General features: G+C 39.9%; 2 protein-coding genes across 3 annotated transcripts in view; both read right to left on the bottom strand.

Moving 5' to 3' along the window:
• Nucleotides 1–4358: 4358 nt before the first annotated feature.
• On the bottom strand, nt 4359–9448 carry LOC125378039. 2 transcript variants are annotated; one of them, XM_048392784.1, is made up of 3 exons: nt 9264–9448; nt 7599–7896; nt 4359–6737 (listed from the first exon to the last, which is right to left on the bottom strand). In XM_048392784.1, the coding sequence occupies exons 2-3, from the start codon at nt 7894–7896 to the stop codon at nt 5110–5112; spliced, it is 1926 nt and encodes a 641-aa protein (XP_048248741.1). In that variant the 5' UTR covers nt 9264–9448; the 3' UTR covers nt 4359–5109. The 2 variants fall into 2 exon arrangements, with proteins under 2 accessions (XP_048248741.1, XP_048248742.1); XM_048392785.1 differs by having other exon boundaries at nt 9391–9444.
• Nucleotides 9449–13652: 4204 nt separating this feature from the next.
• Nucleotides 13653–14569, bottom strand: part of LOC125378129 (alpha-(1,3)-fucosyltransferase 11-like) — a 2658-nt gene continuing 1741 nt past the window's right edge. Inside the window, exon 3 of the mRNA XM_048392991.1 lies at nt 13653–14321. Within this exon, the coding sequence (XP_048248948.1) occupies nt 13797–14321 (525 nt within the window). The 3' untranslated portion in view covers nt 13653–13796. The remainder of the gene's footprint in view (nt 14322–14569) is intronic.

The following is a 14569-nucleotide window of genomic DNA, read 5'->3' as shown; positions in this document are numbered from 1 at the left end:
TAAATTTTGATATTTATGATACGGAAACACAATCATGTATTAATCTCTACATGTGTTTTGTTGTGTTTGTTGTTTAACGCTACACTCAGAACTATTCCAGTTTTATGACGGCGATCTGTAAATTATCGCGTCTGGACCAAACAAGGTTGTGACATCAGGAGCATCGATCTAGGTAATTATGACACGATGACATGACACAATACGACAAGCATTGATTGCCGGAGACCCATTCTAACCCGGATCTTCATGGGGAACACATATACGCATGTGTTAACTACACATGTCATTATATACTGGTACAATTCAACTTCTTATTCAGGGATATTTAATGCAAGGTAATTATTGTGAAAATATTTTGCATAAATGTTACAGCGTCCAATGCTGGCATGATAGATTGCGTTGAACTGACAGGTTGTTGTATGAAGGCAGTACATACACTGGTGTATAGATGTGGAAAAAAGGATAATGCACCATTCCTGCAGCTTAATGCGATATTGATAAAAACTGTTCATATATGAAACACGACAACGCAAGATACGAGTGTCAGGGTCTGGTCGTGAAATGGTTGTTTCCAACGGCAAGAGCTACGATAACGAATGTTTACGGAAGACACTTGCAATCCCCTTGCCAGTATTTCTATAGGTATTTTTCGTCAAGAGCCTATCAACAGCGAAAGTACAGCCGCAGCTCTGTGCACACAGTAGGACCAGAGTTCACTCTCTACAACCATCTAGCAGCGGCGGTTATCCCTTCATAGTATAGAAACAGTTTGTCTTTATGTCACTACTGGGGGCTGCGGGTCGACCAGTTAGAATAATGACTTACATTTCTTGATCTCCGGTTGGCTATAAATCATAAAATATAGATTTAATGTCTTGTCTCTTCCTAAATCAATTACCTCCAAACACATATACTTTAGCGGTGCTAGCGAAACATCGACCAATATTAATTATCAACGAATGTTTATTAATAAAGTGTTAGGTAATGATTTTTATATTACGGAATTATTCCGTGTTATGTCCAGTGCGAACACCAAACCAACCTCTCAGTTGTCCCCTGTCCTGTGTTGATATGATATCGTTCCAGTCACAAGATCAGTATACGCCCAACCATGTGATCTACTTGTGTAACTCATAGTACTAATGTTATCTATGAGATAGGAGGGAAAAGAAACAGAAAGCAGACAAATAGTGCAGACTCCTTTTCAAGAAACGTGGAATGTCTCTGAAACAATTTTGGTGGAAGTAGTGATCTTTCCAAGCCGAATTTCCAAAGTAAACCCACCGTCCTTATGCTCCTCCTTGCACGATGTATATCTTTCAACTGAGTCTTATGGTATAGTTAACCTGGAACGTTGGATCAACACTGTGGGTAAGGGAGGGAGATACTTATGGGTTTTTAGGACAAATTGTATAAAATGTTGCAGTAAAGTTAAACGTCCTTTCGTAGATTTACAGACGAAAATGCGTCGGGTGCGTTTCTGTTGTAGGTAAGGATATATGCTGTTCACTTTCACTGTGTATCATGCAGAGATACCTTCAGCTGATATGTAACTGGCATTCGTCGAATTAAAATCGTATTAAACTTGAATTGATCTTATTTCAGTCATGCTTCACATAACATTTAACGATATTTAAGCAAACAGAGAAATACTTGTCATACGGGCTATATCCCGAACTGACTTTGACCTTGTCCACAGCGCTGCCAAGTTTACGTGCACAGCGAACTACATTCGCTACACTTTAATATCAGTATGGACATCTCTGAGATGTGCCTGCAATGCTAATCATCAGCAATCGGCGCATCGCGAAGTGTCTGCGTTCAAGAATCACGCCACGAAAGAAAAAGGCTGACCATGATGTGAGCTTTCAAATTTGTTTGTAAACATAGTAAACACGTAAATCAGTCATTCGAACTATTTTGGCTCTTATTTTTACAAGTCGTCAATTCCTTAACCCGTCTTGATTATCATGAGTTCGTTTTCGTCAACATATACAGTGAGTCTCTTGTGCAGGATTAATACACTGTCCCAATTTGCTTTCTCAAACGCACTCTTATGAAACATGTTATAGACCATGGAGTGAGTGAGTGAGTTGGGTTTAACGCCGCTTTTAACAGTATTCCAGTCATATCACGGCGTGTCAGCTTAATGTGGGAGGAAAACCCGAAGTGATGCAGGTCTCAGACGTTTACCACTTCGGTGAAACCCACGAGCACGGGTATGGTGCTGACAAACCTAGAAACATAATCGGGGCGAACCGGGATTCGAACCCACAATCATAGGTTTCTGGCGTGCCCAAGGGACGCAACTCTGCACAGCGAATCGCGGCGCCCTAGACGACTGGGCCACCCGTGCCCCCTATAGACCATGGAAGTGATCATAACCTTGTTATAAATGAAACAAGAGGCATGTGACCTTCTGACTTTAAAAGGGCAACAATACTCCAACTTTCTGATGCGACGTAAACTTTTAACTCACTTACTTATAATTAGCAGATTCCAATAAGCAAGTCAAACAAGTCAAGGTTATAGTCCATTATATGGAAACTCTGAATCTGCGAAGAAAGAGCCATCCACTTTTCAATACTTTCAATATTGGAGTGTTGTTCTGCACTAGACAACGTTAGGGCTGAAAGATGAACACAGATATTGGTGAGGTCAGCTGTCACCTAAGTTGGTGAAGTCCAAATGGTTCTGGATATATTGTTGCTGGTGGCAAAAGGGTTCAGGACATTTAAGATAAGGTTGGGGTGGGTCTGCTTGCATTTTGTCAAGTAATGCAAACACCTGTTTAGTTGTTTTGTTGTAGTTGTGTGTGACGGCACAGTGACTTAACCTGTCCCGGACATAATACTAATCTTATACATTAAGCAGGTTCAAAACATAATTCGAACCAGAACAGACAGGTAGATGGCTACTAGGGCTGAGATGAGTCCAAATTTACTACCCAGGTACCTGACTCCCTATTACCTGACCCTACCCAGGTACCCGACCCCCTATTACCTGACCCTACCCAGGTACACTACACCCTGACCTGACCCGACCAGGGAACCTGCTGTAGGATTCGAGTAGGGTAAAAAATGCCTGATTAGAAATGTTTTACCGGAGCCCTTGCAAAACCCCTTTCGATACATGTATATATACGAACTGATCATGCATACACTGAAACTGACTGAAGCTTCACCTTTACTCAGATATATAAATGTCAGAAGGAATACGTGGATCATCAGAAAGAAATAGGAAACATAAGTGATTTGTGGTGTAGCAATGGAGTTTTAGTGTTATTGAACATTATATCAAGTGACTAACTACGGGTCCGGGTAATCTTGTGGGTGCCAAGATCCAACCCAGGACCCACCTAACCCAAAGTATAATGGCTAACAAAATAAGTGTACGAGGTGAGATTCTATTTCCAACCTTTTCAGCTGTAAAGAGTAATATGAAGTGTCTCCGGCGTAAAAAAGTACAGCTGACCAGCTTAAGTGGCAGAGAGAAAAGGTATGTCAGTTGATCGTGACGTCATGGTAACCGATGATGTCACACTGGCCTGCAAAACATTGTGACGCAACTTTAATGTAGCGGTACCTCCTGTGGAATCCAGTTATGGATAAAGAATTTACTTCAATATGTTTTTGCGTGTATGGACGTGTCAGTACATGACAGACAATCGTATAGGGTCATGTTTTTTATTTGTGAAAAATGTAAATGCTAATGTAAATGTAAATAAGTGTAAATGCTATTTTAAACGATACAATGATTATGTGTGCGGTACAAATAAGTAAAAGAAATCGATTGAAGTTTTCTTTCAATGATTTCAATGATTTTATTTAAACTGGGGACTATGCATATCACGGGCGAGCCACCGCGAATTCCTACGACGTCACGCAAGTAGTTCGCTAGTGGGCGTGGGCTAATGTTATTTCAGGTTAACCAATCTATTGCAACGGACTCGCTTGCAATTTATTTATTTAAGAATTAACTTAACAATATTTATTGTTTGGAGGTATAAACCTAAAAAAACTTGTGCGCATACCATGCGTTAATCTGTGTATAAAACGCAGAGTGTGCATACCCCTCTAAGCACAAAAATACATTTTACCAGTCAACAAAAACAACTTCAAAGGCTGTCTATTAAGTCATTAACACAAACAAAGAGCAGACGATTCAAAATATCACACTGTACAGCGCAATAGTGCAACACAAGATCTGCCAACTCTATTATCAGCCAGTCATGAAACAAATCCGAGGGTGTGCTTGGCCTAGTGTTTGTTCAGTTTATGCAGAGTAAACTAAATCTATTTTATGGTCTCTGATTATGGAGCAGAAGCACAAAAATAATTTCATTTTTAAACAAGCAATAACATGGAATCACTTACAGTTTATTTTTTGACAACTGAATAATGAAATGTACTATGCCTACAACACTATTATAATCTGTATAGATATGGACACAATTGTAGAAGTGTTTCCTCCGTACAATTATAATTCAGGAGCTATTTGTTATTAAGTGGCTCACCATAAAGTTCCACAAAGCAAACTTCATGACATCACAAACATCCTACATGAAACACCCTATCTACTATCTAGTAAAGTAAAAACATTCTATGACCACGGTGCAATGGACCACGTACCTAACATGGTACTGAATGGAGCTGGGACGAGTCCAAATGTACAGCCCGGGTAACCAACCCGACCCGGGAACCCGCTGATGGTCTCAAGAGTTGGGAACTCATTAGTGTCATTAAACAATATATCAAGTGACCATCCACAGGTCCAAGAAGCCATGTGAACACTTCAATAACAAGTAAATCATATCATATCTACTAAGAATAGAGTGAAGTATTGGTATCTCTTGAGCAGATGGGGATCAAACCACGGGCTTTTCGCCTTCCCGGCCGACACTGTACTTACTGGAAGACGGAGACGATTTAATAAAGAGAACCACGCTGCTAAACACATAATGTGATGTGTAAGGATGTGGCAATAATGTTTGTGGATACACCTTTGTATAATCATTCACACCCCAATCGGAAGTGTCCATTTTGAGTTGTTATAGTGAATTTAACGCCAGTGATAGTGATGACTGAAGTCATGCTATTATTGATATGACTACATGAAGTTGACTTCGTGTATCTGACCTTCACCACACACAAACAGTGTGTCATGTCTATCGACATACAATCCCCATGGATCACAGCCAATGTCCTGATGATCTGTGACATAATCCCCTGTCTCTGTCAGCCTTGTAACCTTACTGATGTCTGCAACCAGGATGTCTCCTGTTGGAGTAGTTGAGATACCATAAGCGCTGAGTGCTCTGTCTCCAGTTGGGGCGTATCTCCACACAACATCCCCCTCTGACGTCCGACATGTCACAGACTTATCCCCCCTGTCAGACACGAGTATGTTGCCCTTGTTGTTGACACACATGTACAAGGGGCGTGTAAACAGTGTCTCATTGTTGTGTGTAGTGACTGACCTCAGCACGTGTCCCGCCATGTCCAGGATGTCAACACAGTTCTTACTACCTGCTGCTAGAGATGAAGGACTCAGAACAGCGAGACTGTAGTAGTCCTTGCTTGTTGTGATGGTTGAGAGCAGCACCAGGTCAGGGGTCACTTCTACTGTTACAATCTGACTGGAGCCAGGGACAGCAACCATCACCTGGTTCTCCTTCAACTGTGTTACTCCCCATGGAGAGTCATCCAGGGGAAGTCTACTTTGACATGGTTGATTGTTTCTGTTGTAGAAGGATTTCACACACTTGTTATTAAAGTCAGTGACTACAACTGTCTGTATACCATCTACAACCAGGACTGTGACGTCACGTAGCCGAGGCTCCACCTCATCGCCCGCCATTCTCCCATCTATCACGTCAACTCGCACTGGAGACGACAGACATGTGCCCCGATCCTGGTATGTGACATCAATCTTCCCCAGCTGTAGGTCATCTAGGATGTGCTGGATGTTGTCAGTGTCAGGTGTGAACCTGATGTCATCTATTCTCCGTGTGTCTGCTGTGTCTGTGTCCCTGACATCCCCCATCTCTACAGCCCCCGACTCCCAGGCCTGATACGCGTCATACAGGTCCATCTCACAGTCCGATACCAAGGCCTGGTCAATGAACTCACAATGCTGTCTGTACATCTGCATCTCAATCTCGTCAAGTTTAACATCTGCTTTAAGTTCCTTGGTATGTTTGTCTGCAATATGCTTGAATTCATTCATCAACTGTTTTCCTTTTTGCTTGATGTTGGCTATGGCTCTCTCAACAGCAGATTTAATGTGATTTTCTACTGCTATTTTGTTTTTCTCAATTCCGCTAATTTTCTTGTTTGTTTTCTTAACAATTGTTTCTTTTCTATGTATTTTCCTTGATAACTGTTTAGCGTGCTTTCTTAAATGGTACTTCAGGTTTGGCATCATTGACTGAATAGTAACGACAGACTCACATTTCCTATGGTAAACAACACAACACGTCTGACACACAGCTTTGTGGCAGTCTTTACACACAAGCTTTATAACCTCATCCTTATGTTCCCTGCACACGACCTTGCGCCTCCTCTTCACCTTGACCTCTCCTGAAAGGTCACAGATTTCATGGTCATGTGATGCTGGATTTGCAACATGCATCTTTGCACATCTCTCGCAGAGGGACACTTGACACTCAGAACACCATGAGGCTCCCGGAGTTGTCTCCCCTAACTTCTCACACACTGAGCAACATGAAGCGGAACCTGTAAGTGGACATGTCTATAGTTATTTGACATATCAGGACAATATTTATATAAATTAGAAGATTGAGAATCCAGGTAAAATCACCCCTCTCACCTATTTTCAATGCACGAATAGGGCGGTGGGTGTAGGCTTGGAGATAAAGTGTTGGCTCGTCACGCCCATGGGTTTGATGTGTGAAGCCCTGTATTGGGATGATTGGCAGTGGCGTGAAACTGAACTCGTTCACCCAGTTATGTACATGTAGTTTTAACAGGTACAATTACACTTATAAGTGTACAGTTCTGATCACTATCATCACGGGCGGTAGGGAAGCCCTGTGGTTTACGTGTTAGCCAGGTTTGATTCCCCACATGAGTAAAATGTGTGAAGCCCATTTCTGGTGCCCCCCGCAGTGATATCGCTGGAACATTGCTGAAGGCTGCAAAAATACTCACTCACTCACTCACTCACTCACTCACTCACTCTGAAACATTCTATCATAACAAATACCCTTTTCATAAACTGCCATTTGTAGATGTTTTTCGATAATAATATTTTCAAGTGCTTTATGGATGATCTGATTATATTAGCATCATGTAAAACGATAATAATCAGCAGGCCAGTGCACATTGTCCCGACGTCTAAATATATTGTAAATATGTCTATGCCGTGATTACAGTTGGAGTCATGTTTGTAACAAATGTATATTTTTGTGGAGTCAATTGGTATCATTGAACATACTGTTAACAGCAATACTGTAATTATACTGCATGTTTAAACAAATAACGAGTACCCTTTAATATGCCTTCATTACAAACATGATTCTTATTAATAGATTTCAGTTTGTGAAATGAATGTGTAATTTATAATATAACCAATACCTGTTTTGACAACGTCAGCTTGTGTGTCAATCAGCCCCTGTATGATGATGCTGGGTTTGATCTGCCCCGCCCACTCCTCCACTGGCCGGCTGGGGTGGGGGACCTTGGTATCTTGTCGACAGAACGCACAGGGGATCGTCTTGGACTGTTTAGCATCTGGTCTGGTTTGGATGTATGCAGTGACACATTTCCTGCAGAATGTGTGATCACACCTCAGTGTACAGGGGTCTGTGTACAGTTCCTGGCAGATCACACAGGTGAGGAATTCTGTAACTTTCTCAGCTCGTGACGTCGCCATCTGTAAAACATAAATAACTGTTCACTTTTCGTAGAAATAATTTCAGCTGAAGTTGTTCCGTCTTTCTAATGGCGTTACATATGTTTAGTTTGAGACAATAACATTTCTTGAGGGCGACTTCGGGCTAACCTTCCATATCAAGCTAACACGCGATGATATAACTGAAATACTGCATAACGCGGCATAACACCAAACACACTCAACCCGTCAGTAACTTGTGTGCACCACTAAGTATGCTGAAACGCCTCTGTAAACCCATGTCGAATGAGTAATTTAGATATCATTTCTTGTCACAAAAGTAACCATATCGACCATTCCATAGTGCTACAGGAATAACAGATGCTACACAGCGAGACTTCATGTCATGCAAGGTGTTTCAGAAGCGTGTGTCTATGTATTTGTTTATACTATTGTTTCAATAAAATATGTTCCTAAATTATAGTTTTTTTTATGAATTCTGTCATAAGAACAAGCTCGATCGTTGTTTCCCCACAATAAAAGATTTACCTTGAATAGATGAAGCGAAACTGAATATATGAATGTATTGTGATCATGTGAGATGAGATTTGATGTCAACTTCACTCATGTAGATGTGGAGGTAAACTGTCGTCATTGTTTGAAATGTTCATTTGTTTTCATATTAAAAGCTAACTTTAAAACAACTACCAATAGGGTCTTGTATTTATGACCTGTAATCCACCTCCGTCAACACCAACCAAGCCTTGCTTTACTGGTAATGGTGGTACACTGTCGCCAGTGACTGAAGGGATGTTATAAATCCTGCCGGGGTCCATGTAGGAAGCAAAGGTACTGTAAGTCCCCATGGACCCTAGCATGGTGATCTACCTTCAGTTGCTGGCGATCTCTAGCCCATTTTTATATTGTGTTCTCTGATACTTATTACTTTTATATATTCTCAACTAGTTTTAAACAGATTCTGTGATATTCTAGTTATTGTACTGTCCTTCGTTGACAGCTTTGTATATTGTATACATTTATGTATTATTAATGTACTTCTCGTCACGATATGGCTGAAATATTGCCGATGTGACGTTAAATATTAACTCACTCACTCACTCATTACTGATAATGGACACGCCCCCTCACAGTACAATACAAGGGAGGTAACTGTGAACGTTAGTATTCAGGACCAAGTCAACATGTCTTTATTGTGTCATTTTTACACCTCGACGAATGACTTTGTTTACCTGAATGTCAAACATTTGTAAAACCCATAACAATAAAAGAAATTTAAATCAATATACTTTACATTTTTTTTATTTTCTTGGGGCCAACAATTCCTACTTTCGGTTTCTCTTCCTTTAATGTTTCGTGTGTTTTTAAGTTTAAATTTAAGAAACACAAACCTTATATACGTTTGATGCTGTCGATGTCCCGAATAAACAGGTATACTAGTTCTTCATGTGAACTGTATGAGATTAAATTGTACGTCCTGGATGCCTTGAAATAACCAAATCCCGCCTCGGTACACACCTGTGCCTACCTGTCCCTTCCCTTCCGCATGACATACAAGGGAGGTAACTGCGAAATCTCGACTAGTGGTGATTCAAAAGCGATCAAATCTGATGACGACGTAGGTTCCTGGATCGAATTTAAGGATGATTCTTATAACGTCGAAAGAGATTGCACATTTCAATGTTCACACACAGTACACATTGTAAACAGTATTTATGTAATATCCTAAGATGTTTTACACATTCGTATTTGTACAGTCAATTATGTTCGAACATGTATACATGTAATGTCGTTTATAGCAGTACAAGAAGTAAAAAGTTGGACAAGCAGCTATATGGCAGGTGTGGCGATCGAGCTGTCATAGATGTTACAAATAAGAAATATACCACAGAAACAATAACTTTCTTGAAACGTAAATAACAATCTGACCAGTATTTCAAAGCAATCCGAACGGGCAAATCAACACACCGTCATGTAAACATCTTAAGCCCGAGAAACATGTAGCTGTTACACCAGTCTTACACCAGCAGGATTCCTGTGGCCTCCGTGTGTTACAAAAAATAAATTAAAAAAGTCATGTATACTGTTGTGGTCAGAAGCATCAGATCACTGATCGAAGTCACGGAGTGTAATGTTAGTATCAGATATGTTTACTGCATGCAGAATAATCTCTTGTTTCGTTTTACTTGAACACAAAACCCGCATATGTAGCACGTGCGATACCCTACAGGTAATCTTATACTTGTTTCCCTCAGTTCGTATGATTACTGATGTTTAGCCTCTGATTATAGCATGATATCATTTACTGATTTCAATACACGAGATTTAACATATGCATTTACGTGTTTTACTATTTCTTGATGATTTATTGATGTAATGATACATGGCCCTGATCTGTGCGATGAAGGAATATCCCTATTTACTTCTACAGGACGGTGTTCCTTTCCATATATCTATTGAGATAGTGTCATCTCCATAAGTAGGTATATGCTGGCTGAATGAGTATTTATCTCACGATAGACTGCGTTTACAAATACAAATTTACACTTGAGTCTGTGAGTGAAGAATGTAACCCTATGGGGACGTTACTATTGACATCTCATTGAGTTGCATTGTCATGCTGAAGGGTCACCCTTCGATGGACAGCTGTGCTTTAAAACGTGTTGATAAATATAACAATGGATTCATGCTGTATGTGTTGAATACTGATATCCTACTTCAATATCTCCTATGACCCTACAGAAAAACTACTGAACGCTCATTTATATATGTGTGAGACTGGAAGAAACATGAAACGAAACAGCTGAGAAGCTACCTTAAATTAAGTGTTTGTTTTAGTTGGCAACATGAATTCTTCACTCCAAATAAGGATTGTAAAAGCATTCAAACATTTGTCTTAATTATCCCTGCATTCGCTGCATTCAGCAATATTCCAACTATATGACCGTGGCCTGTAAACAATCGAGTCTGTACCAGACAATCCAGTTATTGACATAATGAGCATCGACCCACGTCATTGGGATACGATGATATGCATCAAGCAACTAGCCTGACCACCCGATCCCTCGACAGTAACTGCACAAAATGTCCAATACCCTCGTGAGAATAAGAATGAGATCCAACTTTCAGATGAATATGTTACCATGAGATCCCACATTTAGATCAATAGGTAACCATGCGATGACACATCTAGATGAATATGTAGGCATGAGATCCCACCTTTAGATAAACACGTCAGCATGAGATCCCATTTTTAGATGAACTTGTAAGCATGAAATCCCAACTTTAGATGAACATGTAGGCATGAGATCCCACTTTTAGATGAACATGTAAACATGAGATCCCACTTTTAGATGAACATGTAAACATGAGATCCCACTTTTAGATGAACATGTGAACATGAGATCCCACTTTTAGATGAACATGTAGGCATGAGATCCCACTTTTAGATGAACATGTACACATGAGATCCCACTTTTAGAGGAACATGTGAACATGAGATCCCACTTTTAGATGAACATGTAGGCATGAGATCCCCCTTTTAGATGAACATGTTAACATGAGCTCCCACTTTTAGATGAACATGTAGGCATGAGATGAACATGTAAACATGAGATGGACTTGTAAGCATGAGATCCCACTTTTAGATGAACATGTGAACATGAGGTTCCACTTTTAGATGAACATGTAGGCATCAGATCCCACTTTTAGATGAACATGTTATATGAGGTTCCACTTTTAGATGAACATGTGAACATGAGATCCCACTTTTAGATGAACATGTTAACATGAGGTTCCACTTTTAGATGAACATGTGAACATGAGATCCCACTTTTAGATGAACTTGTAGGCATGAGATGAACATGTAAACATGAGATGGACTTGTAAGCATGAGATCCCACTTTTAGATGAACATGTGAACATGAGGTTCCACTTTTAGATGAACATGTAGGCATGAGGTTCCACTTTTAGATGAAAATGTGAACATGAGATCCCACTTTTAGATGCACATGTTATATGAGGTTCCACTTTTAGATGAACATGTGAACATGAGATCCCACTTTTAGATGAACATGTGAACATGAGATCCCATTTTTAGATGAACATGTGAACATGAGGTTCCACTTTTAGATGAACATGTAGGCATGAGATCCCACTTTTAGATGAACATGTGAACATGAGATCCCACTTTTAGATGAACATGTTAACATGAGATCCCACTTTTAGATGAACATGTTAACATGAGGTTCCACTTTTAGATGAACATGTGAACATGAGGTTCCACTTTTAGATGAACATGTAGGCATGAGATCCCACTTTTAGATGAACATGTGAACATGAGATCCCACTTTTAGATGAACATGTTAACATGAGGTTCCACTTTTAGATGAACATGTGAACATGAGATCCCACTTTTAGATGAACATGTAAACTTGAGATCCCACTGTTAGATGAACATGTTAACATGAGGTTCCACTTTTAGATGAACTTGTAAGCATGAGCTCCCACTTTTAGATGAACATGTAGGCATGAGATCCCACTTTTAGATGAACATGTAAACATGAGATCCCACTTTTAGAGGAACATGTGAACATGAGATCCCACTTTTAGATGAACATGTAGGCATGAGATCCCCCTTTTAGATGAACATGTTAACATGAGCTCCCACTTTTAGATGAACATGTAGGCATGAGATGAACATGTAAACATGAGATGGACTTGTAAGCATGAGATCCCACTTTTAGATGAACATGTGAACATGAGGTTCCACTTTTAGATGAACATGTAGGCATGAGATCCCACTTTTAGATGAACATGTTATATGAGGTTCCACTTTTAGATGAACATGTGAACATGAGATCCCACTTTTAGATGAACATGTTAACATGAGGTTCCACTTTTAGATGAACATGTGAACATGAGATCCCACTTTTAGATGAACTTGTAAGCATGAGATGAACATGTAAACATGAGATGGACTTGTAAGCATGAGATCCCACTTTTAGATGAACATGTGAACATGAGGTTCCACTTTTAGATGAACATGTGAACATGAGATCCCATTTTTAGATGAACATGTAAACATGAGATCCCACTTTTAGATGAACATGTAGGCATGAGATCCCACTTTTAGATGAACATGTGAACATGAGATCCCACTTTTAGATGAACATGTTAACATGAGGTTCCACTTTTAGATGAACATGTGAACATGAGGTTCCACTTTTAGATGAACATGTAGGCATGAGATCCCACTTTTAGATGAACATGTTATATGAGATCCCACTTTTAGATGAACATGTGAACATGAGATCCCACTTTTAGATGAACATGTTAACATGAGGTTCCACTTTTAGATGAACATGTGAACATGAGATCCCACTTTTAGGTGAACATGTAAACATGAGATCCCACTTTTAGATGAACATGTTAACATGAGGTTCCACTTTTAGATGAACTTGTAAGCATGAGCTCCCACTTTTAGATGAACATGTAGGCATGGGATCCCACCTTTAGATGAACATGTAGGCATGAGATCCCACTTTTAGATGAACATGTCAACATGAGATCCCACTTTTAAATGAACATGTAAAAATGAGATCCCACTTTTAGGTGAATATGCAAGCATGAGATTTCACCTTTTGATGAACATGTAAACACGGTTTGAAATTAATAACAATCGCAACTAAAATCTGAAGCATATCTATTTTCAAACAACTCAGAAAATGAATGTCTGCCCACATTTAGCTGATCACTCGCACTCCTCGTGGGATAAAGTTTGCAACTGTAAGTAAAAGGCAAGTACTAAACATCTATCACGTCAGATATAATATATTTGTTAATGGATGCAGGCGGGTTTTGTGTTTTAAAATACAGATTCAAGTAAACTCCATAAGTTACTTTTTATCCTAGTAAAACCTGCTCTACAAGTCTTCCTGTTTCGCCTGCGCCTTTCTCAATCGTTGTTTTGTGGCTGTGTACAGGTCGTGAGACGTGATGTTCTCAGCCCTGTCATAGAACTGGCGGAACACCTGCGCGTTCATATGGTAGAATGCCAACTTATGCTTTCGGCGATGGTCGGGGACGATTTGGCCGTTTTCGTCAAATTTCTGTGCAGGTAAAGGACATCCAGAATGGTTCAGATTTGCCTGTGCTTTCGCGACAGGCTTCCTGGCTTTAGTTGCATCAAGCGCCTTGTGAAGTTTGTCACAGAGGAAACACTCATATCCTAAAGCAGCCTTCCCAAAACTGCCACCTGCATACTCCCCTGGTGATATCCGGGCGAGTTCTGACTTCAGCGTTGGATTTGAAATACCCGTGTGTTTGAATTGGAGGTATGACTCATACTGTTCGTCGTTCCGATCAAGCTGCTTGATGAACGCAGCCAAGTCTTGAATAGTGTCAAAGTCTTCGACCAGAATCGCTGATTTGGTGGATGGTAAAATGTCCTGAAAGTACGATTTAAGTAGAGCTGATTTTAAATTGCATTTATTTGAATAGAACAAACTACAATCAGAAAAAAAGATGTATAATAATTACTACTCTTTCCGAGGCTGAGATTCTAGTCGACTACATGTTTGTTCAATTCATGACAAATTTATTTCCAAAGTCCTTTCACGCCGTTAATGCCACAGTACACATTTATAGCATGACCATAAAACAGAAATGATTTTTTTGGCACTTTAATATTCATTCT

Source organism: Haliotis rufescens, unplaced genomic scaffold, assembly GCF_023055435.1.
Source record: "Haliotis rufescens isolate VD_foot unplaced genomic scaffold, xgHalRufe1.0.p SCAF_11, whole genome shotgun sequence".
NCBI classification, from domain to species: domain Eukaryota; kingdom Metazoa; phylum Mollusca; class Gastropoda; order Lepetellida; family Haliotidae; genus Haliotis; species Haliotis rufescens.
This window is presented reverse-complemented; position numbering and strand designations above follow the sequence as displayed.